Source organism: Cinclus cinclus, chromosome 37, assembly GCF_963662255.1.
Source record: "Cinclus cinclus chromosome 37, bCinCin1.1, whole genome shotgun sequence".
Classification (NCBI taxonomy): Eukaryota; Metazoa; Chordata; class Aves; order Passeriformes; family Cinclidae; genus Cinclus; species Cinclus cinclus.
Genome location: NC_085082.1, coordinates 1 through 26,411, shown reverse-complemented (window position 1 = coordinate 26,411; position 26,411 = coordinate 1). Strand labels below are relative to the sequence as shown.

General features: G+C 58.4%; 2 protein-coding genes across 2 annotated transcripts in view; both read left to right on the top strand.

The window, feature by feature from the left end:
- The window catches only part of LOC134055964 (tyrosine-protein kinase receptor UFO-like), a 35,912-nt gene extending 16,171 nt beyond the window's left edge, over positions 1 to 19,741 (top strand). Inside the window, exons 7-12 of the mRNA XM_062512436.1 lie at positions 537 to 667; positions 1,749 to 1,858; positions 8,893 to 9,052; positions 14,029 to 14,165; positions 16,862 to 17,000; positions 19,616 to 19,741. Coding sequence (XP_062368420.1) covers positions 537 to 667; positions 1,749 to 1,858; positions 8,893 to 9,052; positions 14,029 to 14,165; positions 16,862 to 17,000; positions 19,616 to 19,741 — 803 coding nt within the window. The remainder of the gene's footprint in view (positions 1 to 536; positions 668 to 1,748; positions 1,859 to 8,892; positions 9,053 to 14,028; positions 14,166 to 16,861; positions 17,001 to 19,615) is intronic.
- A 254-nt stretch (positions 19,742 to 19,995) lies between these two features.
- On the top strand, positions 19,996 to 25,203 carry LOC134055963 (heterogeneous nuclear ribonucleoprotein U-like protein 1; the record flags this gene model as incomplete). Its single annotated transcript, XM_062512435.1, has 9 exons — positions 19,996 to 20,212; positions 21,108 to 21,140; positions 21,201 to 21,305; positions 21,641 to 22,099; positions 22,205 to 22,295; positions 22,868 to 22,941; positions 23,032 to 23,171; positions 24,095 to 24,194; positions 25,091 to 25,203. Coding segments are annotated over exons 1-9 (1,275 nt in total), but the record flags the coding sequence as incomplete, so codon positions are not given.
- Between the last annotated feature and the right edge of the window lie 1,208 nt (positions 25,204 to 26,411).

Sequence of the window (26,411 nt, the reverse complement as noted above, 5' to 3'; positions counted from 1 at the left end):
TGATCCCAAATTTTGGGGGATCTGAGCCCAAATTTTGGGGGTCCAGAACCCCAATTTTGGGGTGATCTGAACCCAGATTTTGGGGTGATCTGAACCCAGATTTTGGGGTGATCTGAGCCCAAATTTTGGGGTGATCTGAACTCAGATTTTGGGGGTCAGTGAACCCAAATTTTTGCTTCTGCACCCAAATTTTGGGGTGATCTGAGCCCAAATTTTGGGGGTACTGAACCCAAATTTTGGGGTGATCTGAGCCCGAATTTTGGGGATTCTGTGCCCCAATTTTAGCGGTCCTGAACCCCAATTTTGGGGGTCCTGAACCCCAATTTTGTTCTTCTACCCCCCCCCCCCCCTTTTTTTTTTTTTATTTTTTAATTTTTTTTTTTTTGCGGGATCCATGCCCAGATTTGGGGTAGTTCCAGGGTGGGGGGTCCCACACCCCAATTTTGGAAGTCCTGAACCCCAAATTTGGGGGGTGGGGTGAGGTTGACCTCCCCTCCCCTCCCCCCCCCCCCCCCCTCTCTGTCCCCTCCCCCCAGGGGTTTGCCTGCAGCCGTGGGGGAGGGGCTCGGAGGGGCCTCCCCCTCCCCCCATTGTCCTGCTGCCCTTTATGGCCCACGGGGACCTGCACAGTTTCCTGCTCTGCTCCCGCCTCGGGGACCCCCCCACGGTGAGAGACCCCTCCCCAAAAAATCCCAAAATTTCCCCCCCCCCCCCCCCAAAAAAAATCCCCCCAAAAATCCCCAAGGAAATCATCAAATTCCCACAAAAAAACCCCAAAATTTGGGCCCTGCGGAGTTTCCTGCTCTGCTCCCGCCCCGGGGACCCCCCCACGGTGAGAGACCCCTCCCCAAAATCACCCCCAAAAAATCCCCAAATTCCAACCCCCAAAAATCCCCCCAAAAATCCCCCCCAACCCCCCCCCAAATCCCATTAAAGTCCCCTCAAAATCGCGATCAAGTCCCCCCCAAAATACCCAAAAATCCCAAAAACTTCCCAAAAAATCCCTGAAAATCCCACCAAAATCTGAGCGTTCCTCAGTGTCCCCTGTCCCCAATCCCTGTCCCTGTCCCCAATCCCTGTCCCTGTCCCCAATCCCTGTCCCCAATCCCTGTCCCCAATCCCTGTCCCTGTCCCTGTCCCCAATCCCTGTCCCCAATCCCTGTCCCTGTCCCCAATCCCTGTCCCCAATCCCTGTCCCCAATCCCTGTCCCTGTCCCTGTCCCCAATCCCTGTCCCCAATCCCTGTCCCCAATCCCTGTCCCCAATCCCTGTCCCTGTCCCAAATCCCTGTCCCTGTCCCTGTCCCTGTCCCCAATCCCTGTCCCCAATCCCTGTCCCTGTCCCCAATCCCTGTCCCTGTCCCCAATCCCTGTCCCCAATCCCTGTCCCTGTCCCCAATCCCTGTCCCCAATCCCTGTCCCCAATCCCTGTCCCTGTCCCTGTCCCCAATCCCTGTCCCCAATCCCTGTCCCCAATCCCTGTCCCTGTCCCCAATCCCTGTCCCTGTCCCCAATCCCTGTCCCCAATCCCTGTCCCTGTCCCCAATCCCTGTCCCCAATCCCTGTCCCTGTCCCTGTCCCTGTCCCCAATCCCTGTCCCCAATCCCTGTCCCCAATCCCTGTCCCCAATCCCTGTCCCTGTCCCCAATCCCTGTCCCCAATCCCTGTCCCCAATCCCTGTCCCTGTCCCTGTCCCCAATCCCTGTCCCTGTCCCCAATCCCTGTCCCCAATCCCTGTCCCCTGTTCAGGTGCTCTCCCCCCGGACGCTGCTGCGCTTCATGTGGGACATCGCGGCCGGGATGAGTTACCTGAGCCAGAGGAACTTCGTGCACAGAGACCTGGCGGCCAGGAACTGCATGTGCGATACTGGGAGCACTGGGAGCACTGGGAATCACTACTGGGAACTGCGTGTGCGATACTGGGAGCACTGGGAGCACTGGGAATCACTACTGGGAACTGCGTGTGCGATACTGGGAGCACTGGGAGCACTGGGAATCACTACTGGGAACTGCGTGTGCGATACTGGGAGCACTGGGAGCACTGGGAATCACTACTGGGAACTGCGTGTGCGATACTGGGAGCACTGGGAGCACTGGGAATCACTACTGGGAACTGCATGTGCGATACTGGGAGCACTGGGAGCACTGGGAATCACTACTGGGAACTGCATGTGCGATACTGGGAGCACTGGGAGCACTGGGAATCACTACTGGGAACTGCGTGTGCGATACTGGGAGCACTGGGAGCACTGGGAATCACTACTGGGAACTGCGTGTGCGATACTGGGAGCACTGGGAGCACTGGGAATCACTACTGGGAACTGCATGTGCGATACTGGGAGCACTGGGAGCACTGGGAATCACTACTGGGAACTGCGTGTGCGATACTGGGAGCACTGGGAGCACTGGGAATCACTACTGGGAACTGCGTGTGCGATACTGGGAGCACTGGGAGCACTGGGAATCACTACTGGGAACTGCGTGTGCGATACTGGGAGCACTGGGAGCACTGGGAATCACTACTGGGAACTGCATGTGCGATACTGGGAGCACTGGGAGCACTGGGAATCACTACTGGGAACTGCGTGTGCGATACTGGGAGCACTGGGAGCACTGGGAATCACTACTGGGAACTGCGTGTGCGATACTGGGAGCACTGGGAGCACTGGGAATCACTACTGGGAACTGCATGTGCGATACTGGGAGCACTGGGAGCACTGGGAATCACTACTGGGAACTGCGTGTGCGATACTGGGAGCACTGGGAGCACTGGGAATCACTACTGGGAACTGCGTGTGCGATACTGGGAGCACTGGGAGCACTGGGAATCACTACTGGGAACTGCATGTGCGATACTGGGAGCACTGGGAGCACTGGGAATCACTACTGGGAACTGCGTGTGCGATACTGGGAGCACTGGGAGCACTGGGAATCACTACTGGGAACTGCGTGTGCGATACTGGGAGCACTGGGAGCACTGGGAATCACTACTGGGAACTGCATGTGCGATACTGGGAGCACTGGGAGCACTGGGAATCACTACTGGGAACTGCGTGTGCGATACTGGGAGCACTGGGAGCACTGGGAATCACTACTGGGAACTGCGTGTGGGATACTGGGAGCACTGGGAGCACTGGGAGCACTGGGAATCACTACTGGGAACTGCGTGTGGGATACTGGGAGCACTGGGAGCACTGGGAATCACTACTGGGAACTGCATGTGGGATACTGGGAGCACTGGGAGCACTGGGAATCACTACTGGGAACTGCGTGTGCGATACTGGGAGCACTGGGAGCACTGGGAATCACTACTGGGAACTGCATGTGCGATACTGGGAGCACTGGGAGCACTGGGAATCACTACTGGGAACTGCGTGTGCGATACTGGGAGCACTGGGAGCACTGGGAATCACTACTGGGAACTGCGTGTGCGATACTGGGAGCACTGGGAGCACTGGGAATCACTACTGGGAACTGCGTGTGCGATACTGGGAGCACTGGGAGCACTGGGAATCACTACTGGGAACTGCATGTGCGATACTGGGAGCACTGGGAGCACTGGGAATCACTACTGGGAACTGCGTGTGCGATACTGGGAGCACTGGGAGCACTGGGAATCACTACTGGGAACTGCGTGTGCGATACTGGGAGCACTGGGAGCACTGGGAATCACTACTGGGAACTGCATGTGCGATACTGGGAGCACTGGGAGCACTGGGAATCACTACTGGGAACTGCGTGTGCGATACTGGGAGCACTGGGAGCACTGGGAATCACTACTGGGAACTGCGTGTGCGATACTGGGAGCACTGGGAGCACTGGGAATCACTACTGGGAACTGCATGTGCGATACTGGGAGCACTGGGAGCACTGGGAATCACTACTGGGAACTGCGTGTGCGATACTGGGAGCACTGGGAGCACTGGGAATCACTACTGGGAACTGCGTGTGCGATACTGGGAGCACTGGGAGCACTGGGAATCACTACTGGGAACAGCATGTGCGATACTGGGAGCACTGGGAGCACTGGGAATCACTACTGGGAACTGCGTGTGCGATACTGGGAGCACTGGGAGCACTGGGAATCACTACTGGGAACTGCGTGTGGGATACTGGGAGCACTGGGAGCACTGGGAGCACTGGGAATCACTACTGGGAACTGCGTGTGGGATACTGGGAGCACTGGGAGCACTGGGAATCACTACTGGGAACTGCATGTGGGATACTGGGAGCACTGGGAGCACTGGGAATCACTACTGGGAACTGCGTGTGCGATACTGGGAGCACTGGGAGCACTGGGAATCACTACTGGGAACTGCGTGTGCGATACTGGGAGCACTGGGAGCACTGGGAATCACTACTGGGAACTGCGTGTGCGATACTGGGAGCACTGGGAGCACTGGGAATCACTACTGGGAACTGCGTGTGCGATACTGGGAGCACTGGGAGCACTGGGAATCACTACTGGGAACTGCGTGTGCGATACTGGGAGCACTGGGAGCACTGGGAATCACTACTGAGAACTGCGTGTGCGATACTGGGAGCACTGGGAGCACTGGGAATCACTACTGGGAACTGCGTGTGCGATACTGGGAGCACTGGGAGCACTGGGAGCACTGGGAATCACTACTGGGAACTGCATGTGCGATACTGGGAGCACTGGGAGCACTGGGAATCACTACTGGGAACTGCATGTGCGATACTGGGAGCACTGGGAGCACTGGGAATCACTACTGGGAACTGCATGTGCGATACTGGGAGCACTGGGAGCACTGGGAATCACTACTGGGAACTGCATGTGCGATACTGGGAGCACTGGGAGCACTGGGAATCACTACTGGGAACTGCATGTGCGATACTGGGAGCACTGGGAGCACTGGGAGCACTGGGAATCACTACTGGGAACTGCGTGTGCGATACTGGGAGCACTGGGAGCACTGGGAATCACTACTGGGAACTGCATGTGCGATACTGGGAGCACTGGGAGCACTGGGAATCACTACTGGGAACTGCATGTGCGATACTGGGAGCACTGGGAGCACTGGGAATCACTACTGAGAACTGCGTGTGCGATACTGGGAGCACTGGGAGCACTGGGAATCACTACTGGGAACTGCGTGTGCGATACTGGGAGCACTGGGAGCACTGGGAGCACTGGGAATCACTACTGGGAACTGCATGTGCGATACTGGGAGCACTGGGAGCACTGGGAATCACTACTGGGAACTGCATGTGCGATACTGGGAGCACTGGGAGCACTGGGAATCACTACTGGGAACTGCATGTGCGATACTGGGAGCACTGGGAGCACTGGGAATCACTACTGGGAACTGCATGTGCGATACTGGGAGCACTGGGAGCACTGGGAATCACTACTGGGAACTGCATGTGCGATACTGGGAGCACTGGGAGCACTGGGAATCACTACTGGGAACTGCGTGTGCGATACTGGGAGCACTGGGAGCACTGGGAATCACTACTGGGAACTGCATGTGCGATACTGGGAGCACTGGGAGCACTGGGAATCACTACTGGGAACTGCATGTGCGATACTGGGAGCACTGGGAGCACTGGGAGCACTGGGAATCACTACTGGGAACTGCGTGTGCGATACTGGGAGCACTGGGAGCACTGGGAATCACTACTGGGAACTGCATGTGCGATACTGGGAGCACTGGGAGCACTGGGAATCACTACTGGGAACTGCATGTGCGATACTGGGAGCACTGGGAGCACTGGGAATCACTACTGAGAACTGCGTGTGCGATACTGGGAGCACTGGGAGCACTGGGAATCACTACTGGGAACTGCGTGTGCGATACTGGGAGCACTGGGAGCACTGGGAGCACTGGGAATCACTACTGGGAACTGCATGTGCGATACTGGGAGCACTGGGAGCACTGGGAATCACTACTGGGAACTGCATGTGCGATACTGGGAGCACTGGGAGCACTGGGAATCACTACTGGGAACTGCATGTGCGATACTGGGAGCACTGGGAGCACTGGGAATCACTACTGGGAACTGCATGTGCGATACTGGGAGCACTGGGAGCACTGGGAATCACTACTGGGAACTGCATGTGCGATACTGGGAGCACTGGGAGCACTGGGAATCACTACTGGGAACTGCATGTGCGATACTGGGAGCACTGGGAGCACTGGGAGCACTGGGAATCACTACTGGGAACTGCGTGTGCGATACTGGGAGCACTGGGAGCACTGGGAATCACTACTGGGAACTGCGTGTGCGATACTGGGAGCACTGGGAGCACTGGGAATCACTACTGGGAACTGCGTGTGCGATACTGGGAGCACTGGGAGCACTGGGAATCACTACTGGGAACTGCGTGTGCGATACTGGGAGCACTGGGAGCACTGGGAATCACTACTGGGAACTGCGTGTGCGATACTGGGAGCACTGGGAGCACTGGGAGCACTGGGAATCACTACTGGGAACTGCATGTGCGATACTGGGAGCACTGGGAGCACTGGGAATCACTACTGGGAACTGCATGTGCGATACTGGGAGCACTGGGAGCACTGGGAATCACTACTGGGAACTGCATGTGCGATACTGGGAGCACTGGGAGCACTGGGAATCACTACTGGGAACTGCATGTGCGATACTGGGAGCACTGGGAGCACTGGGAATCACTACTGGGAACTGCGTGTGCGATACTGGGAGCACTGGGAGCACTGGGAATCACTACTGGGAACTGCATGTGCGATACTGGGAGCACTGGGAGCACTGGGAATCACTACTGGGAACTGCATGTGCGATACTGGGAGCACTGGGAGCACTGGGAATCACTACTGGGAACTGCATGTGCGATACTGGGAGCACTGGGAGCACTGGGAGCACTGGGAGCACTGGGAGCACTGGGAGCTCTGGGGACACCGGGGCTGGGCGCAGCTTTTGGGAATTTTGGGATTATTTGGATTGTTGGAATTGGGGGATTTGGGAATTTGGGGAGTTCACGATTTCGGGATTTGGGGATTTGGGGTTTCAGGATTTCGGGATTTTTGGGATTTTTGGGATTTGGGATTTTTGGGATTTTTGGGATTTTTGGGATTTTGGGAATTTCAGGATTTGGGGATTTGGGATTTCGGGATTTGGGGATTTCCGGTTTTGGGGATTTGGGATTTCAGGATATGGGGATTTTGGGATTTGGGATTTCAGCATTTGGGAATTTCAGGATTTGGGGATTTCAGGATTTGGGGATTTGGGATTTGGGATTTCAGGATTTGGGAATTTCAGGATTTGGGGAGGTCAGGATTTTGGGATTTGGGATTTCGGGATTTTTGGGATTTCGGGATTTGGGGATTTTTGGGATTTTGGGGATTTTTGGGATTTTCGGGATTTCAGGATGTGTGTCCCCGTGTCCCCCCAGGCTGGACGAGCGGCTCCGCGTGCGCGTGGCCGATTTCGGGATTTTTGGGGTTATTTTGATTTGGGATTTCGGGATTTTCGGGATTTTCGGGATTTGGGGATTTTTGGGATTTTGGGATTTTTGGGATTTTCGGGATTTCAGGATGTGTGTCCCCGTGTCCCCCCAGGCTGGACGAGCGGCTCCGCGTGCGCGTGGCCGATTTCGGGATTTTTGGGGTTATTTTGATTTGGGATTTCGGGATCCCTGTGTCACGGGGATTTCGGGATTTGGGATTTTTGGGATTTTGGGGATTTTGGGGATTTTTGGGATTTCAGGATGTGTGTCCCCGTGTCCCCCCAGGCTGGACGAGCGGCTCCGCGTGCGCGTGGCCGATTTCGGGATTTTTGGGGTTATTTTGATTTGGGATTTCGGGATTTTTGGGATTTTCGGGATTTGGGGATTTTTGGGATTTTGGGGATTTTGGGGATTTTCGGGATTTCAGGATGTGTGTCCCCGTGTCCCCCCAGGCTGGACGAGCGGCTCCGCGTGCGCGTGGCCGATTTCGGGATTTTTGGGGTTATTTTGATTTGGGATTTCGGGATTTTCGGGATTTTCGGGATTTGGGGATTTTTGGGATTTTGGGATTTTTGGGATTTTCGGGATTTCAGGATGTGTGTCCCCGTGTCCCCCCAGGCTGGACGAGCGGCTCCGCGTGCGCGTGGCCGATTTTGGGATTTTTGGGGTTATTTTGATTTGGGATTTTCGGGATCCCTGTGACACGGGGATTTCGGGATTTGGGATTTTTGGGATTTTTGGGATTTTCGGGATTTCAGGATGTGTGTCCCCGTGTCCCCCCAGGCTGGACGAGCGGCTCCGCGTGCGCGTGGCCGATTTCGGGATTTTTGGGGTTATTTTGATTTGGGATTTTCGGGATCCCTGTGACACGGGGATTTCGGGATTTGGGATTTTTGGGATTTTTGGGATTTTCGGGATTTCAGGATGTGTGTCCCCGTGTCCCCCCAGGCTGGACGAGCGGCTCCGCGTGCGCGTGGCCGATTTCGGGATTTTTGGGGTTATTTTGATTTGGGATTTCGGGATTTTCGGGATTTTCGGGATTTGGGGATTTTTGGGATTTTGGGATTTTTGGGATTTTCGGGATTTCAGGATGTGTGTCCCCGTGTCCCCCCAGGCTGGACGAGCGGCTCCGCGTGCGCGTGGCCGATTTCGGGATTTTTGGGGTTATTTTGATTTGGGATTTTCGGGATCCCTGTGACACGGGGATTTGGGGATTTGGGATTTTTGGGATTTTTGGGATTTTCGGGATTTCAGGATGTGTGTCCCCGTGTCCCCCCAGGCTGGACGAGCGGCTCCGCGTGCGCGTGGCCGATTTCGGGATTTTTGGGGTTATTTTGATTTGGGATTTCGGGATTTTCGGGATTTTCGGGATTTGGGGATTTTTGGGATTTTGGGGATTTTTGGGATTTTCGGGATTTCAGGATGTGTGTCCCCGTGTCCCCCCAGGCTGGACGAGCGGCTCCGCGTGCGCGTGGCCGATTTCGGGCTCTCCAAGCAGGTGGGGCTGTCCCAGTATTACCGGCAGGGCCGCGGCGCCCCCGTCCCCGTCAAGTGGGTGGCCCTGGAGAGCCTCGCTGAGCGCGTCTACACCACCAAGAGCGACGTGGTGAGACCCCAAAATCCCCCAAAATCCCCCAAAATCCCCCCGGAAAAGGCATCGGCCAGCCCAGGAACACCAAAGCGTAACAAATCCGGCAAAAATCACGGAAAAATCACGGAAAAATCACGGAAAAATCACGGAAAAATCACGGAAAAATCACATTAAAATCACATAAAAATCACATAAAAATCCCGGGAAAATCACACAAAAATCCCGGGAAAATCCCAGAAAAATCCCGGAAAAATCCCAGAAAAATCTCAGAAAAATCCCATAAAAATCCCGGAAAAATCCCAGAAAAGTCCTATAAAAATCCCATAAAAATCCCATAAAAATCCCGGAAAAATCACATAAAAATCCCATAAAAATCACATTAAAATCCCGGAAAAATCCCATAAAAATCCTATAAAAAATCCCAGAAAAATCCTGAAAAATCCCAGAAAAATCCACAAAAAAACCAAAAATCCCAAAAATATCCCAGAAAAATCCCATAAAAATCCCATAAAGATCACATAAAAATCAGATAAAAATCCCGGAAAAATCCCAGCAAAATCCCAAAAAAATCCCGGAAAAATCCCGGAAAAGTCCCTTAAAAATCACATAAAAAATCCCAGAAAAATCCACCAAAAAAACCCCAAAAATCCCAAAAATATCCCATAAAAATCCCATAAAAATCCCATAAAAATCTCATAAAAATCCCATAAAAATCCCGGAAAAATCCCAGAAAAGTCCTATAAAAATTCCATAAAAATCCCAGAAAAATCCCAGAAAAATCCCAGAAAAATCACATAAAAATCCCATAAAAAATCCCAGAAAAATCCTGAAAAATCCCAGAAAAATCTAAAAAAAACCCCAAAAAATCCCAAAAATATCCCAGAAAAATCCCGGAAAAATCCCGAAAAAATCCCAAAAAATCCTATAAAAATCCCATAAGAATCCACAAAATATCCCCCATAAATCCCATAAAAATAGTTTAAAAATCCAATTAAAATCCCAGTAAAATCCCTTTTAAAAATCCCCCCAAAATCCCATAAAGAGCCCGTAAAAATCCCAATAAAATCCCAATAAAATCCCATAAAAATCCCATTAAAATCCTCAAAAATCCCATAAAAATTATTAAGAAATCCAATTAAAATCCAATTAAAATCCTATTAAAATCACATTTTAAAATCCCATCAAATCCCACTAAAATCCTCAAAAATCCCCCCAAAATCCCAATAAAATCCCCTTAAAATCCCATTAAAATCCACAAAAAATCCCCCAAAAATCCCTTAAAAATCCCATTTAAAAAATCCACAGAAATCCCCAAAAAATCCCATAAAAATAATTTTAAAAATCCAATTAAAACCCATTTTAAAATCCCTTTAAAATCCCAAAAATATCCTCTGGAATCCTTTTAAAATCCTATTTAAATCCCATTTTAAAATGCCAAGAAAAATCCCATTAAAATCCCATAAAAACAAACAAAATCCCATAAAAATCCTCAAAAAGTCCCATAAAAAATCCCATTAAATCCCCGTTAAAAATTTCCAAAAAAATCCCATCCAAAAAAATTCCCGCAAAATTCCGTTAAAAACTCCCTAAAAAAATCCCATAAAAATAATTTAAAAATCCAATTAAAATCCAATCAAAATCCCATTTTAAAATCCCATTAAAATCCCATAAAGAGCCCATAAAAATCCCATTAAAATCCCATAAAAATTCCCATAAAAATTCCCATAAAAATTCCCATAAAAATTCCCATAACAATTTCCGTAAAAATTTCCGTAAAAATCCCCCCAAAATTCCCCAAATTTTGAAAAGTTTCAAAAAAAAAAAATCCCCCAAAAACTCAAATCCAGGACCTGAAATCTGACCCCAAGTGACCCCTGAGTGACCCCGAGTGACCCCAGAATGACCCCTGAGTGACCCCGAGTGACCCCTGAGTGACCCTGAGTGACCCCAGAATGACCCCTGAAGTGACCCCGAGTGACCCCTGAGTGACCCCGACTGACCCCTGAGTGACCCCTGAGTGACCCCTGAGTGACCCCCGAGTGACCCCCGAGTGACCCCTGAGTGACCCCAAGTGACCCCTGAGTGACCCCGAGTGACCCCTGAGTGACCCCCGAGTGACCCCGAGTGACCCCGAGTGACCCCTGAGTGACCCCTGAGTGACCCCGAGTGACCCCGAGTGACCCCTGAGTGACCTGGGGTGACCAAAGAGTGATGAATGAGTGACTCCTTGGTCTGTCGGGGTCACTCAGGTGTCCCTCAGGTGTCCCAGGTGTCCCTCAGGTGTCCCTCAGGTGTCCCTCAGTGTCCCTCAGGTGTCCCTCAGGTGTCTCTCCCGTGTCCGCAGTGGTCCCTCAGGTGTCCCTCAGGTGTCCCAGGTGTCCCTCAGGTGTCCCAGGTGTCCCAGGTGTCCCTCAGGTGTCTCTCCCGTGTCCGCAGTGGTCACTCAGGTGTCCCAGGTGTCCCAGGTGTCCCTCAGGTGTCTCTCCCGTGTCCGCAGTGGTCACTCAGGTGTCCCTCAGGTGTCCCTCAGTGTCCCTCAGGTGTCTCTCCCGTGTCCGCAGTGGTCCCTCAGGTGTCCCTCAGGTGTCCCAGGTGTCCCTCAGGTGTCCCTCAGGTGTCCCTCAGGTGTCCCAGGTGTCCCTCAGGTGTCCCTCAGGTGTCCCTCAGGTGTCTCTCCCGTGTCCGCAGTGGTCCCTCAGGTGTCCCTCAGTGTCCCTCAGGTGTCCCTCAGGTGTCCCAGGTGTCCCTCAGGTGTCCCAGGTGTCCCTCAGGTGTCTCTCCCGTGTCCGCAGTGATCCCTCAGTGTCCCTCAGGTGTCCCAGGTGTCCCTCAGGTGTCTCTCCCGTGTCCGCAGTGGTCACTCAGGTGTCCCAGGTGTCCCAGGTGTCCCTCAGGTGTCTCTCCCGTGTCCGCAGTGGTCACTCAGGTGTCCCAGGTGTCCCAGGTGTTCCTCAGGTGTCCCTCAGGTGTCCCAGGTGTCCCAGGTGTCCCTCAGTGTCCCTCAGGTGTCCCTCAGGTGTCCCAGGTGTCCCTGAGGTGTCCCTCAGTGTCCCTCAGGTGTCCCTCAGGTGTCCCAGGTGTCCCTCAGGTGTCCCTCAGGTGTCCCTCAGGTGTCCCAGGTGTCCCTCAGGTGTCTCAGGTGTCCCTCAGGTGTCTCTCCGGTGTCCGCAGTGGTCACTCAGTGTCCCTCAGGTGTCCCTCAGTGTCCCTCAGGTGTCCCAGGTGTCCCTCAGGTGTCCCTCAGTGTCCCTCAGGTGTCCCTCAGGTGTCCCAGGTGTCCCTCAGGTGTCCCTCAGTGTCCCTCAGGTGTCCCTCAGGTGTCCCAGGTGTCCCTCAGGTGTCTCTCCCGTGTCCGCAGTGGTCCCTCAGGTGTCCCTCAGGTGTCCCTCAGGTGTCCCTCAGGTGTCCCTCAGGTGTCCCAGGTGTCCCTCAGGTGTCTCTCCCGTGTCCGCAGTGGTCCCTCAGGTGTCCCTCAGGTGTCCCAGGTGTCCCTCAGGTGTCCCAGGTGTCCCTCAGGTGTCCCTCAGGTGTCCCTCAGTGTCCCTCAGGTGTCCCTCAGGTGTCTCTCCCGTGTCCGCAGTGGTCCCTCAGGTGTCCCTCAGGTGTCCCAGGTGTCCCTCAGGTGTCCCAGGTGTCCCAGGTGTCCCTCAGGTGTCTCTCCCGTGTCCGCAGTGGTCACTCAGGTGTCCCAGGTGTCCCAGGTGTCCCTCAGGTGTCCCTCAGGTGTCCCAGGTGTCCCAGGTGTCCCTCAGGTGTCTCTCCCGTGTCCGCAGTGGTCCCTCAGGTGTCCCTCAGGTGTCCCAGGTGTCCCTCAGGTGTCCCTCAGGTGTCCCTCAGTGTCCCTCAGGTGTCCCTCAGGTGTCCCAGGTGTCCCTGAGGTGTCCCTCAGTGTCCCTCAGGTGTCCCTCAGGTGTCCCAGGTGTCCCTCAGGTGTCCCTCAGGTGTCCCTCAGGTGTCCCAGGTGTCCCTCAGGTGTCTCTCCCGTGTCCGCAGTGGTCCCTCAGGTGTCCCTCAGGTGTCCCAGGTGTCCCTCAGGTGTCTCTCCCGGGTCCGCAGTGGTCACTCATTGTCCCTCAGGTGTCCCTCAGTGTCCCTCAGGTGTCCCAGGTGTCCCTCAGGTGTCCCTCAGTGTCCCTCAGGTGTCCCAGGTGTCCCTCAGGTGTCCCTCAGGTGTCCCTCAGTGTCCCTCAGGTGTCCCAGGTGTCCCAGGTGTCCCTCAGGTGTCCCAGGTGTCCCTCAGGTGTCCCTCAGGTGTCCCTCAGGTGTCCCAGGTGTCCCTCAGGTGTCTCTCCCGTGTCCGCAGTGGTCCCTCAGGTGTCCCTCAGGTGTCCCAGGTGTCCCTCAGGTGTCCCTCAGGTGTCCCTCAGGTGTCCCAGGTGTCCCTCAGGTGTCCCTCAGGTGTCCCTCAGTGTCCCTCAGGTGTCCCAGGTGTCCCAGGTGTCCCTCAGGTGTCCCTCAGTGTCCCTCAGTGTCCCTCAGGTGTCCCAGGTGTCCCAGGTGTCCCTCAGGTGTCCCTCAGTGTCCCTCAGGTGTCCCTCAGGTGTCCCAGGTGTCCCTCAGGTGTCCCTCAGGTGTCCCAGGTGTCCCAGGTGTCCCTCAGGTGTCTCTCCCGTGTCTGCAGTGGTCCCTCAGGTGTCCCAGGTGTCCCTCAGGTGTCCCTCAGGTGTCCCTCAGTGTCCCTCAGTGTCCCTCAGGTGTCCCAGGTGTCCCAGGTGTCCCTCAGGTGTCCCTCAGTGTCCCTCAGGTGTCCCTCAGGTGTCCCAGGTGTCCCTCAGGTGTCCCTCAGGTGTCCCAGGTGTCCCAGGTGTCCCTCAGGTGTCCCTCAGGTGTCCCTCAGTGTCCCTCAGGTGTCCCAGGTGTCCCTCAGGTGTCCCTCAGGTGTCCCTCAGGTGTCCCAGGTGTCCCTCAGGTGTCTCTCCCGTGTCCGCAGTGGTCACTCAGGTGTCCCAGGTGTCCCAGGTGTCCCTCAGGTGTCTCTCCCGTGTCCGCAGTGGTCCTTCGGAGTGACCATGTGGGAGATCGCGGCGCGGGGCCTCACTCCGTACCCGGGGCTGGACAACAGCGAAGTCTTCGAGTTCCTGAGGGGGGGGCGGCGCCTGCCAGAGCCCCCGGAGTGTCCAGAGCGGCTGTGAGTGACCCCTGAGTGACCCCTGAGTGACCCCTGAGTGACCCCTGAGTGACCCCTGAGTGACCCTGAGTGACCCCTGAGTGACCCCGAGTGACCCCGAGTGACCCCTGAGTGACCCCTGAGTGACCCCTGAGTGACCCCTGAGTGACCCCGAGTGACCCCTGAGTGACCCTGAGTGACCCCTGAGTGACCCCTGAGTGACCCCGAGTGACCCCTGAGTGACCCCTGAGTGACCCCTGAGTGACCCCGAGTGACCCCTGAGTGACCCTGAGTGACCCCTGAGTGACCCCTGAGTGACCCCTGAGTGACCCCGAGTGACCCCTGAGTGACCCCTGAGTGACCCCTGAGTGACCCCGAGTGACCCCTGAGTGACCCCTGAGTGACCCCTGAGTGACCCCGAGTGACCCCTGAGTGACCCTGAGTGACCCCTGAGTGACCCTGAGTGACCCCTGAGTGACCCCTGAGTGACCCCGAGTGACCCCTGAGTGACCCCTGAGTGACCCCTGAGTGACCCCTGAGTGACCCCGAGTGACCCCTGTGTGACCCCTGAGTGACCCCTGAGTGACCCCTGAGTGACCCCGAGTGACCCTGAGTGACCCCTGAGTGACCCCGAGTGACCCCTGAGTGACCCCTGAGTGACCCCTGAGTGACCCCTGAGTGACCCCTGAGTGACCCCGAGTGACCCCTGAGTGACCCCTGTGTGACCCCTGAGTGACCCCTGAGTGACCCCTGAGTGACCCCGAGTGACCCTGAGTGACCCCTGAGTGACCCTGAGTGACCCCTGAGTGACCCCTGAGTGACCCCTGACTGACCCCTGAGTGACCCTGAGTGACCCCTGAGTGACCCCGAGTGACCCCTGAGTGACCCTGAGTGACCCCGAGTGACCCCTGAGTGACCCTGAGTGACCCCTGAGTGACCCAGAGTGACCCCTGAGTGACCCCGAGTGACCCCTGAGTGACCCTGAGTGACCCCTGAGTGACCCCTGAGTGACCCCGAGTGACCCCTGAGTGACCCCTGAGTGACCCCGAGTGACCCCTGTGTGACCCCTGAGTGACCCCTGAGTGACCCCGAGTGACCCCGAGTGACCCCTGAGTGACCCCTGAGTGACCCCGAGTGACCCCTGAGTGACCCCTGTGTGACCCCTGAGTGACCCCTGAGTGACCCCTGTGTGACCCCGAGTGACCCTGAGTGACCCCTGAGTGACCCCTGAGTGACCCCTGAGTGACCCCGAGTGACCCCTGAGTGACCCCTGAGTGACCCCTGAGTGACCCTGAGTGACCCTGAGTGACCCTGAGTGACCCTGAGTGACCCCTGAGTGACCCCTGAGTGACCCCTGAGTGACCCCGAGTGACCCCTGAGTGACCCCTGAGTGACCCCTGAGTGACCCCGAGTGACCCCTGAGTGACCCCTGAGTGACCCCTGAGTGACCCTGAGTGACCCCTGAGTGACCCCTGAGTGACCCCTGAGTGACCCCGAGTGACCCTGAGTGACCCCTGAGTGACCCTGAGTGACCCCTGAGTGACCCCTGAGTGACCCCTGACTGACCCCTGAGTGACCCTGAGTGACCCCTGAGTGACCCCGAGTGACCCCTGAGTGACCCTGAGTGACCCCGAGTGACCCCTGAGTGACCCTGAGTGACCCCTGAGTGACCCAGAGTGACCCCTGAGTGACCCCGAGTGACCCCTGAGTGACCCTGAGTGACCCCTGAGTGACCCTGAGTGACCCCTGAGTGACCCCTGAGTGACCCCGAGTGACCCTGAGTGACCCCGAGTGACCCCTGAGTGACCCCTGAGTGACCCTGAGTGACCCTGAGTGACCCCTGAGTGACCCCTGATTGACCCCGAGTGACCCCTGAGTGACCCTGAGTGACCCCGAGTGACCCTGAGTGACCCCTGAGTGACCCCTGAGTGACCCTGAGTGACCCCTGAGTGACCCTGAGTGACCCCGAGTGACCCTGAGTGACCCCTGAGTGACCCCTGAGTGACCCCGAGTGACCCCTGAGTGACCCCTGACCTCTCACTCACCCCTGACCCCTTTCCCAATTTTGTTTCTACCGGACCCAGACCCCTTCCCCACCCCCCCAGACCCATTTGTGCCCCTCCCCCAGACCCATCCCCCCCTCCCCCAGACCCATTTCCCCCCCCCAGACCCATTTGTGCCCCCCCAGACCCATTTCCCCCCCCAGACCCATTTGTGCCCCCCCCAGACCCATTTCCCCTCCCCCAGACCCATTTGTGCCCCCCCCAGACCCATTTGTGCCCCCCCCAGACCCATTTCCCCTCCCCCAGACCCATTTGTGCCCCCCCCAGACCCATTTCCCCTCCCCCAGACCCATTTGTGCGCCCCCCCAGACCCATTTCCCCCCCCAGACCCATTTGTGCCCCCTCCCCCAGACCCATTTCCCCCCCAGACCCATTTGTGCCCCCTCCCCCAGACCCATTTCCCCTCCCCCAGACCCATTTGTGCCCCCTCCCCCAGACCCATTTCCCCTCCCCCAGACCCATTTGTGCCCCCTCCCCCAGACCCATTTGTGCCCCCTCCCCCAGACCCATTTCCCCCCCCAGACCCATTTGTGCCCCCCCCAGACCCATTTCCCCTCCCCCAGACCCATTTGTGCCCCCTCCCCCAGACCCATTTGTGCGCCCCCCCAGACCCATTTCCCCCCCCAGACCCATTTGTGCCCCCTCCCCACCCAGGTACGCTCTCATGCGTCGCTGCTGGGCCGCCGACCCCCGGGCCCGTCCCACCTTCGAGGAGCTGGGGGGGGCCCTGGGGGGGCTCCTGCGGGGGCTGCCCCCCCCCCCGGAGACCCCCGACCCCCTCTACGTCAACATGGCCCGGGGCGGGGGAGGGGCGGGGGCGGCGACCCCCCCCGAGCCCCCCAAAACCCTCCCGGACCCCCCCCCGGAGACCCCCGGCGGTGAGGGGGGGGGGCCCGGCCGCTACGTGCTGTGCCCGACCCCCCCCGATTTTGGGGCTTCTGAGGAGGGGGCGTGATGGGAAAATTCCTCGGCCCCCCCCCCCCCCCCCCAAAAAAGAAAAAAAAAAAAAAAAAGAAGCTGCGGTACTGCCAGGGATCCCCTCCCCCAAATTGAAGGGACCCCCCCCAAAATGAAGGGAACCCCTCCCCCCAAGGTACAGGGGCATTGTGGGACCCCCCCAAAACAAAGGGAACCCCCCCAATAGGAGGGACCCCCCCTCAAAGGTACAGGGGCACCCCAGGGACCCCCCCACAAAAAAAATCAGGGACCCCCAAAATGAAGGGACCCCCCCCAGGACCCCCCAAAATCAGGGACCCCCCCCCCAAAGAAAGGGACCCCCCCCCAGGACCCCCCTCAAAAGGGCAGGACCCCCTTGGAACCCCCCCCCCCCCCCAAATAAAGGGACCCCCCCAAAGGTACAGGGGCACCCCAGGGACCCCCCCCCCAATAAAGGGACCCCCAAAATGAAGGGACCCCCCCACCAGGACCCCCCCTCAAAAATCAGGGGGGAGTTCCCAAAATAAAGGGACCCCCCCCAAAGGTACAAGGGCATTGTGGGACCCCCCCCCCCAAAATAAAGGGAACCCCCCCAATAGGAGGGACCCCCCCTCAAAGGTACAGGGGCACCCCAGGGACCCCCCCCAAAAAAAATCAGGGACCCCCAAAATGAAGGGACCCCCCCCGGACCCCCCCAAAATCAGGGACCCCCCCCAAAGAAAGGGAACCCCCCTGGACCCCCCCCAAAATCAGGGACCCCACCTGACCCCCCCCCCCCAATAAAGTTTCCATTCCAGCACCGGCCTCGTTTTTGGGGAGGGGTTTGGGGTTTTTGGGGTTCCCGGGGATTTTTGGGGTTTTTTTTTGGGGGGTTCCCTGAGGGGCTTTGGGGTTTTCTGGGGGTTCCTTGGGGTTTTTTTTTGGGGGGGGGGGGTCGGGTTCTCTGGGGTTTTTTGGGGGGGTTTTTGGGATTCTCTGGGGGTTTTTTTGGGTTTTTTGGGGTTCTCTGAGGTTTGGGGTTTTTGGGGTTCCCGGGGATTTTTGGGGGTTTTTTGAGGGTTTTGGGGTTTTTTTGGGGGGTGTTCCCTGAGGGTTTTTTGGGGTTTTTTTTGGGGGGTGTTTTTGGGGGTTCTCTGGAATTTTTTTTTTTTTGGGGGGGGGGTCGGGTTCTCTGGGGTTTTTTTAGGGTGGTTTTTGGGATTCTCTGGGGTTGTTTTTGGGGTTTTTGGGGTTCTCTGGGGGTTTTGGGTTTTTTTATGGGGGGGGGGTTCCCTGAGGGTTTTTTTGGTTTTTGGGGGGTGTTTTTGTGGGTTTTTTTTTGGGGTTCTCTGGGGTTTTTTGGGGGGTTTTTGGGGTTCCCTGGGGTTTTTCTGAATATTTTGGGGGTTTTTTTTTGGGATTCTCTGGGGTTGTTTTTGGGGTTCTCTGGGGGTTTTGGGGTTTTTTTTTGGGGGGTGTTCCCTGAGGGTTTTTTGGGGTTTTTTTGGGGGGTATTTTTGGGTTTTTTTGGGGTTCCCTGAGATTTTTTTTTGGGAGGGGATGTTTGGGTTCCCTGGGGTTTTTTGGGGTTCCCTGAGGTTTGGGGTTTTTGGGGTTCCCGGGGATTTTCTGGGAAGGTTTTCGGGGGTTTTGGGGTTTTTTTGGGGAGGGGGTTCCCTGAGGGTTTTTAGGGTTTTTTTTGGGATTTTTGGGGTTCCCTGGGGGTTTTTCTGGGTGTTATTGGAGTTTTTTGGGTTTTCTGGGTTTTTTTGGGGGTTTTGGGGTTCTCCGCGGTTTTTTGGGGGTGGTTTTTGGGAATTTCGGGGGTGCTTTTCTCGAACGGATTTTTTTTTGGGGGGGGGGGATTTTTCTTTTGCTTTGTTTTTGTGGGATTTTGGTTTTTGGGGTTTTTTTGGGTTTTTGGGGTTGTTATTTTTGAATGGTTTTGAGGGAATGTGAGGGAAGTTTTTAATCGTTTTTGGGAGTTTTTTGTGGTTTTTTGTGGTTTTCCTTTTGCGTTTCCGGCTTTTTGTGAGGGGCGTTCTTGCGTACTTTTGGCTTTTTGGGGTGTTTTAGGGATTTTTTGGGGGGGTTGCTTTGTTGTTTCTGGGGATTATTTTTTAGTTTTTTTCGTTTTCAAGGAGTTTTTTTTTTTTTTTTTTGTCTTTTGGGTTTTTTCGGGGGTTTTGGGAGGGGCGTGGTTTTTCTGGGTTTGCGGGGAGGTTGTGGGGGAGTTTTCGGGTTGTTTTATCTGGGTTCGGGGATTTTGTTGTTCTTGTTGTTTGTTGTTTCGTTTCCATTGGGATTTTTGAGGTTTTTTTGGGGGGGATTTTTGAGCGTTTTTCTCTTTTTGGGGAGGCCCGTGGGAATTTCGGGGCTAGGGGGCGTGGCCGGAGGAGGGGGCGTGGCCTAAAACCACGCCCATATGGTGTCAGCCAATGGGGGCGTCACTTTCCGGTAACCAGCCAATAGGCGCGCGGCTCCCGTTGCCAGGCAACCCGGGCGGCCCCACGCGCAGAACAGCCGCGGGTTGGCCACGCCCACGTCCAGAAATGTATCCAATCAGAAGATAGCCCCACCCCGAACCCCCGCCTACCTTTTGACAGACAGATATTCTAACCAATGGCTGTGCATGCCGCCCCTTCCCGCCTCCCGCCCATCGCGGCAGCGCTAACCAGTGACAAACCGCGTTACAACTTCACCCTGCTCTTCCAGCCAATCAGCGCCCGATTTACAGATATCCGGGGCCCCGGGCGGGAAGCCGGGGGGAGGCGGGAGAGCACTGCCCAATGAAAAGCGGCGTTACATCTTCGCTCGGGGGTTTCGGCCAATGGCAGCGCGCGTTAAGGAGCGGCGCGGGCCGGGCCGGGGAAGGGGGAGAGGTGGCGGCCATTTTGATCGGGCCCCGTGAGGGGCCGTGCGAGGCGGCCATGGAGGCGCGGCGGCTGCGGGTGCAGGAGCTTCGGGACGAGCTGGGCCGTCGTGGCCTGGACACCCGCGGGCTCAAGGCCGAGCTGGCCGAGCGGTTGCAAGCGGCTCTGGACTGCGAAGGAGCTCGGCGGGGGGACGCGGCAGGCGCTGAGGGCCGATGTAAGTGCAAAGAGGGTCGCGGTGTGAGGGGTGCGGAGCAGTGGGTGGGAGATTTGCTGGGCTCTCCGTGAGAGGCTTGGAGCGACTTCACTCAGGGGCACGGTCTGACCCTGACGGGGCCGACTGGAAGTGAACCCTCGGCCTGAGGGGGCTCTGGGATCCCCCCGGTTCTGAGGGGATCTGAGACCTCCGAGATCTCCGGTTCTGAGGGGATCTGAGACCCCCGAGATCTCCGGTTCTGAGGGGATCTGAGACCCCCGAGATCTCCGGTTCTGAGGGGATCTGAGACCCCCGAGATCTCCGGTTCTGAGGGGATCTGGGACCCCCGAGATCTCCGGTTCTGAGGGGATCTGAGACCTCCGAGATCTCCGGTTCTGAGGGGATCTGGGACCCCCGAGATCTCCGGTTCTGAGGGGATCTGAGACCCCCGAGAGCCCCGGTTCTGAGGGGATCTGAGACCCCCGAGAGCCCCGGTTCTGAGGGGATCTGGGACCCCCGAGAGCCCCGGTTCTGAGACCCCCGAGATCTCCGGTTCTGAGGGGATCTGGGACCCCCGAGAGCCCCGGTTCTGAGGCGACTCGGACCCCCTGGCTCTGAGGGGCTCTGGACCCCCTGGCCCAGAGGGGAATTGGACCCTCAAAACCCCCAGTTCTGAGGGGATTGAGACCCCACGGTTCTGAGGGAATGGGTCCCCCAAGACCCCCGGTTCTGAGGGGATCTGGGACCCCCGAAAGCCCCAGCCCTGAGGGAATGGGACACCCCTGTGACCCCCCCACTCCCATCCCTGAGGGTCCTGATCCTCCCTCCCCCCATCTCTGATTTCTGGAGGGCTCCATTCCCAAATTCTGCCACTTTCCCCTGATTCAATCTCTCCTTTTTTCACCCCGTGTTCCAGATGGCCTCGACAACCACAGCCACGAGCCCCAGGGTGGCCACCAGGACCCTCAGGGTGGCTACCAGGGCCACCAGGACCATCAGGGTCACCAAGGCCACGAGCCCCAGGGCCACCAACCCTACGAGGGTCACGAGCCCGAGGCCGAGCTGGGCTATGAGAGGAGAGCCCTGGACCAGGAGTCCCCCGGGCTGCCCCCAGGTGGGGTTTGGGGGGTCTGGGGGTGCATCTGGGGTCTCTGGGTGTGTTTTGGGTGTGTTTGGGGAGGGGTCTCTGGGTGTGTGTGGGGAGGGGTCTCTGGGGGTGTTTGGGGTCTCTGGGGGTGTGTGGGGAGGGGTCTCTGGGTGTGTTTGGGGAGGGGTCTCTGGGGGTGTTTGGGGAGGGGTCTCTGGGGGTGTGTGGGGAGGGGTCTCTGGGGGTGTTTGGGGTCTCTGGGGGTGTGTGGGGAGGGGTCTCTGGGGGTGTTTGGGGAGGGGTCTCTGGGGGTGTTTGGGGAGGGGTCTCCATCCCTCTCCTGTCCCCTCCCCCACCCACAGAGCTGAAGCTGCCGGACTCGAAGCCGGACGAGCTCCCCCCTCCCCCTGCCCCCCACCCCAATTACTCCGTGCCCCCTCCCCCCACCTTCCCCACCCCCCCGTATGCCCTCCCCCCCCCTCCCCCCTCCTTCCCCACCCCTGCCCCGCCTCCGGGGGTCTACGGAGTCCCCCCTCCCCCCACCTCGGGCTACCCCCCTGCCCCCAATTACAGCGCCCCTCCCCCATATTACTGTGCCCCTCCCCCCCCAAATTACAGCGCCCCTCCCCCCACAAATTACAGCGCCCCTCCCCCCACAAATTACAGCGCCCCTCCCCCCACAAATTACAGCGCCCCTCCCCCCACAAATTACAGTGCCCCTCCCCCCACAAATTACAGCGCCCCTCCCCCCACAAATTACAGCGCCCCTCCCCCAAATTACAACGCCCCTCCCCCAAATTACAGCATTCCTCCCCCTCCTAATTACAGCGCCCCCCCTAATTACCCTGCACCCCCTCCCACCTTTAACACCCCCCCTCCTTACGCCGCCCCTCCCCCTGGGGGGCGTGGGGGGAATTTTGGGGGGGGTCCCGACCCCACCCAGCCCCCCCTGAGCCGGAAGCGTCCGTTCGAGGAGCAGCGGGGGAGGGGCTACTACGAGCACCGCGAGGAGAAGAGGTGAGGGGAGACCCCCCCCCCCAAAATTACCCCTTCCCCAGACACCGACTGGGGGGCCTGGAGACCCCAGTTTGGGGTTGGGACTGCCAGATTTGGGGCTCTGACCCCCCCCCGAACTGGGGTTCTGACCCCCTTAAATTGGGCTTCTGACACCCCCCCCCCCCCCCCCCCAAATTTGGCATTGGGATTGTCCCAAATTTGCAGTCAGGACCCCCAAACTTGGGGCTCTGACCATTCTGCTTTGGGGTTGGGACCCCAAGTCCCTGTCCCTGACCCCGTTCCTGACCCCAGATCCCCGTCCCTGACCCCATTCCTGACCCCAGATCCCCGACCCCGACCCCAAATCCCCATCCCCGACCCCAGATCCCCGACCCCAGATCCCCATTCCTGACCCCATCCCCGACCCCAGATCCCCGACCCCAGATCCCCATTCCTGACCCCGTCCCTGACCCCAGATCCCTGTCCCCAGATCCTCATTCCTGGCCCCATATCTGGTCCCCGACCCCACACCCTGGTGGTCCCTGACCCCAAACGTGGTCACTGACCCCAGCCCTGTCCCTGTCCCTGTGCAGGGGCCGCTCCCCGCAGCCGCCGGCCGAGGAGGAGGAGGAAGAGTTTGACGATTCCCTGGTGGCCGTGGACACCTGTGAGTGCCACCTGTCCACTGTCACCCGAGTGCCACCGACCCCAGTGCCACCTGCCCGGTGCCAGCGCTGTCCCTTCGTGTCCCCTGCAGACAATTGTGACCTGCACTTCAAGGTGGCGCGGGACAGGTACAGCGGGTACCCCCTGACCATCGAGGGCTTCGCCTACCTGTGGTCAGGGGCCAGGGCCACCTACGGCGTGAGACAGGGACGGGTGTGCTACGAGATGAAGGTGAGGGACACGGGGACACGGGGACAGGGACATGGGGACACGGGGACACGGGGGCGGACACGGCAACAGGGACACGGGGACACGGGGACAGGGACATGGGGACACGGGGACAGGGACACAGGGACATGGGGATGGGGACACAGGGACTTGGGGATATGGGAACAGGGACACGGGGACAGGGACATCGGGACACGGGGGGACAGGGACACGGGGGGACAGGGACACAGGGACTTGGGGACACGGGGACAGGGATAGCACTGGTGACAGTGACAGTGCAGGTGACAGTGACAGGACCTGGTGACAATGCCACGTTTTGGTGGCAGTACCAGCTCCAGGTGCCCGTGCCTGCTTGCTGTGGCACAGCCACCCTGATGTCCTCCCCTCTGTCCCCGCTGTCCCCTCTGTCCCCTCTGTCCCCTCCCCTCTGTCCCCACTGTCCCCTCCGTCCCCGCTGTCCCCGCTGTCCCCTCCCCGCTGTCCCCGCTGTCCCCTCCCCTCTGTCCCCGCTGTCCCCTCTGTCCCCTCTGTCCCCTCTGTCCCCTCCCCGCTGTCCCCTCTGTCCCCGCTGTCCCCTCTGTCCCCGCTGTCCCCTCCCCGCTGTCCCCGCTGTCCCCTCCCCTCTGTCCCCGCTGTCCCCTCTGTCCCCTCTGTCCCCTCTATCCCCTCCCCGCCGTCCCCTCCGTCCCCTCTGTCCCCGCTGTCCCCTCCCCTCTGTCCCCGCTGTCCCCTCTGTCCCCTCTGTCCCCGCTGTCCCCTCCCCTCTGTCCCCTCTGTCCCCTCCGTCCCCGCTGTCCCCTCTGTCCCCTCTGTCCCCTCTGTCCCCTCTGTCCCCGCTGTCCCCTCCGTCCCCTCCGTCCCCGCTGTCCCCTCCCCTCTGTCCCCTCCGTCCCCGCTGTCCCCTCCCCGTGCCGTGGCTGTCACAGGTGATAGAGGAGATCTCCGTGCAGCACCTGCCGTCCTCGGAGCCCGACCCGCACGTGGTCAGAGTGGGCTGGTCCTTGGACTCCTGCAGCACCCAGCTGGGTATGGCCCCGTGTCCCAGTGCCCCCCAGTGTCCCCCCAGTGCCCCTCCAGTGTCCTCCCAGTGCCCCTCCAGTGTCCTCCCAGTGCCCCCCCATTGCCCCCCCAGTGTCCCCCCAGTGCCCCCCCAGTGTCCCCCAGTGTCCCCCCAGTGCCCCTCCAGTGTCCCCCGGTGTCCCTCCAGTGTCCCTCCAGTGTCCCCCAGTGTCCCCCAGTGTCCCCCCAGTGTCCCTGGTGGTCCCAGTGTCACCAGTGATGTCCCCAAGTGTCACCGTGTGTCCCTAAATGCCCTCAATGGCCCCAAGTGTCCCCAGATGTCACCAAATGTCCCCCAGTGTTCCCCAAACGTCCCCAAATGTCCTCAAATGTCCCAAATGTCACCAATGGCCCCAGATGTCCCAAATGTCCCCAGTGCCCTCTCAATGTCCCCAAATGTCCCCAGGTGTCCCCAGTGCCCTCTCAATGTCCCCAGGTGTCCCCAAATGTCCCCAAGTGTTCCCAGTGCCCTCTCAATGTCCCCAGGTGTCCCCAAATGTCCCCAAGTGTTCCCAGTGCCCTCTCGGTGTCCCCAAATGTCCCCAAGTGTTCCCAGTGCCCTCTCAATGTCCCCAGGTGTCCCCAAATGTCCCCAGGTGTCCCAGTGCCCTCTCAATGTCCCCAGGTGTCCCCAGTGCCCTCTCAATGTCCCCCAGTTTCCCCAAAGTCTCCGCTGTGGAATTCTGGGATCCCTGAGGGGAATTTGGGGTCTGTAAAGAGAATTTTTTGGGATTTTCCATCTTTTTTTTTTTTTTTTTTTTTTTTTTTTTCCAAATTCCTGTTTTATTTTTTTTTCCCCCTCGAAGGGAACTGTCTGGGAATTGTTTGGAATTGCCACCTTTCCCAATTCCCGCTTTCCCCAGGGGAGGAGCCCTTCTCCTACGGCTACGGCGGCACCGGCCGCAAATCCACGGACGCCAAATTCCAGAGTTACGGAGAAACCTTCGGAGAGAGCGACGTCATCGCCTGCCTGGCGGTGAGGGCACGGCTGGGCCCGGCTTTTCCCTCCCGTTTTCCCCCCATTTCCCCCCCCCCCAATTCCCCCCCCCCCATTTCCCCCCCCCATTTCCCCCCCCATTTCCCCCCCCATTTCCCCCCCCATTTCCCCCCCCCATTTCCCCCCCCCATTTCCCCCCCCCATTTCCTCCCCCCATTTCCCCCCCCCATTTCCTCCCCCCATTTCCCCCCCCCATTTCCCCCCCCCATTTTCCCCCCCCCATTTTCCCCCCCCCATTTTCCCCCCCCCATTTTCCCCCCCCCATTTTCCCCTCCCCATTTTCCCCCCCCCATTTTCCCCCCCCCATTTCCCCCCCCCCATTTCCCCCCCCCCCATTTCCCCCCCCCATTTCCCCCCCCCATTTCCCCCCCATTCTCCCCCCCCTTTCCACCCCCCCCTTCCTCCCCATTTTTCCCCCATTTTCCCCATTTTTCCCCTTTCCATACTGTTTCTCACCATTGTCCCGTTTTCCCCCCATTTTTCCCCTGTTCCTCACTGTTTTCCCCCCGTTTTCCCCCCCCCGTTCCCCCCCCGTTTCCCCCCCTGTCTCTCCCCGTTTCTCTCCCCCCGTTTCCCCCATCTCTCCCCGTTTTTCCCCCCTCGTTTCCCCCCATTTCTCCCCGTTTCTCTCCCCCCATTTCCCCTGTCTCTCCCCGTTCCCCCCCTGTCTCTCCCCGTTTCTCTCCCCCCGTTTCCCCCATCTCTCCCCGTTTCCCCCATCTCTCCCTGTTTCCCCCCCCGTTTCCCCCCCTGTCTCTCCCCGTTTCTCTCTCCCCGTTTCCCCCATCTCTCCCCGTTTCCCCCATCTCTCCCCGTTTCCCCCATCTCTCCCCGTTTCCCCCATCTCTCCCCGTTTCCCCCATCTCTCCCCGTTTCCCCCATCTCTCCCCGTTTCCCCCATCTCTCCCCGTTTCTCTCCCCCCGTTTCCCCCATCTCTCCCCCCGTTTCCCCCATCTCTCCCCGTTTCCCCCATCTCTCCCCGTTTCTCTCCCCCCGTTTCCCCCATCTCTCCCCGTTTCCCCCATCTCTCTCCCCGTTTCCCCCATCTCTCCCCGTTTCCCCCATCTCTCCCCGTTTCCCCCATCTCTCTCCCCGTTTCCCCCATCTCTCCCCGTTTCCCCCCCCGTTCCCCCCCGTCTCTCACCGTCCCCCCCGTTCCTGCCCCGTTCTCCGCAGGATTTCGAGG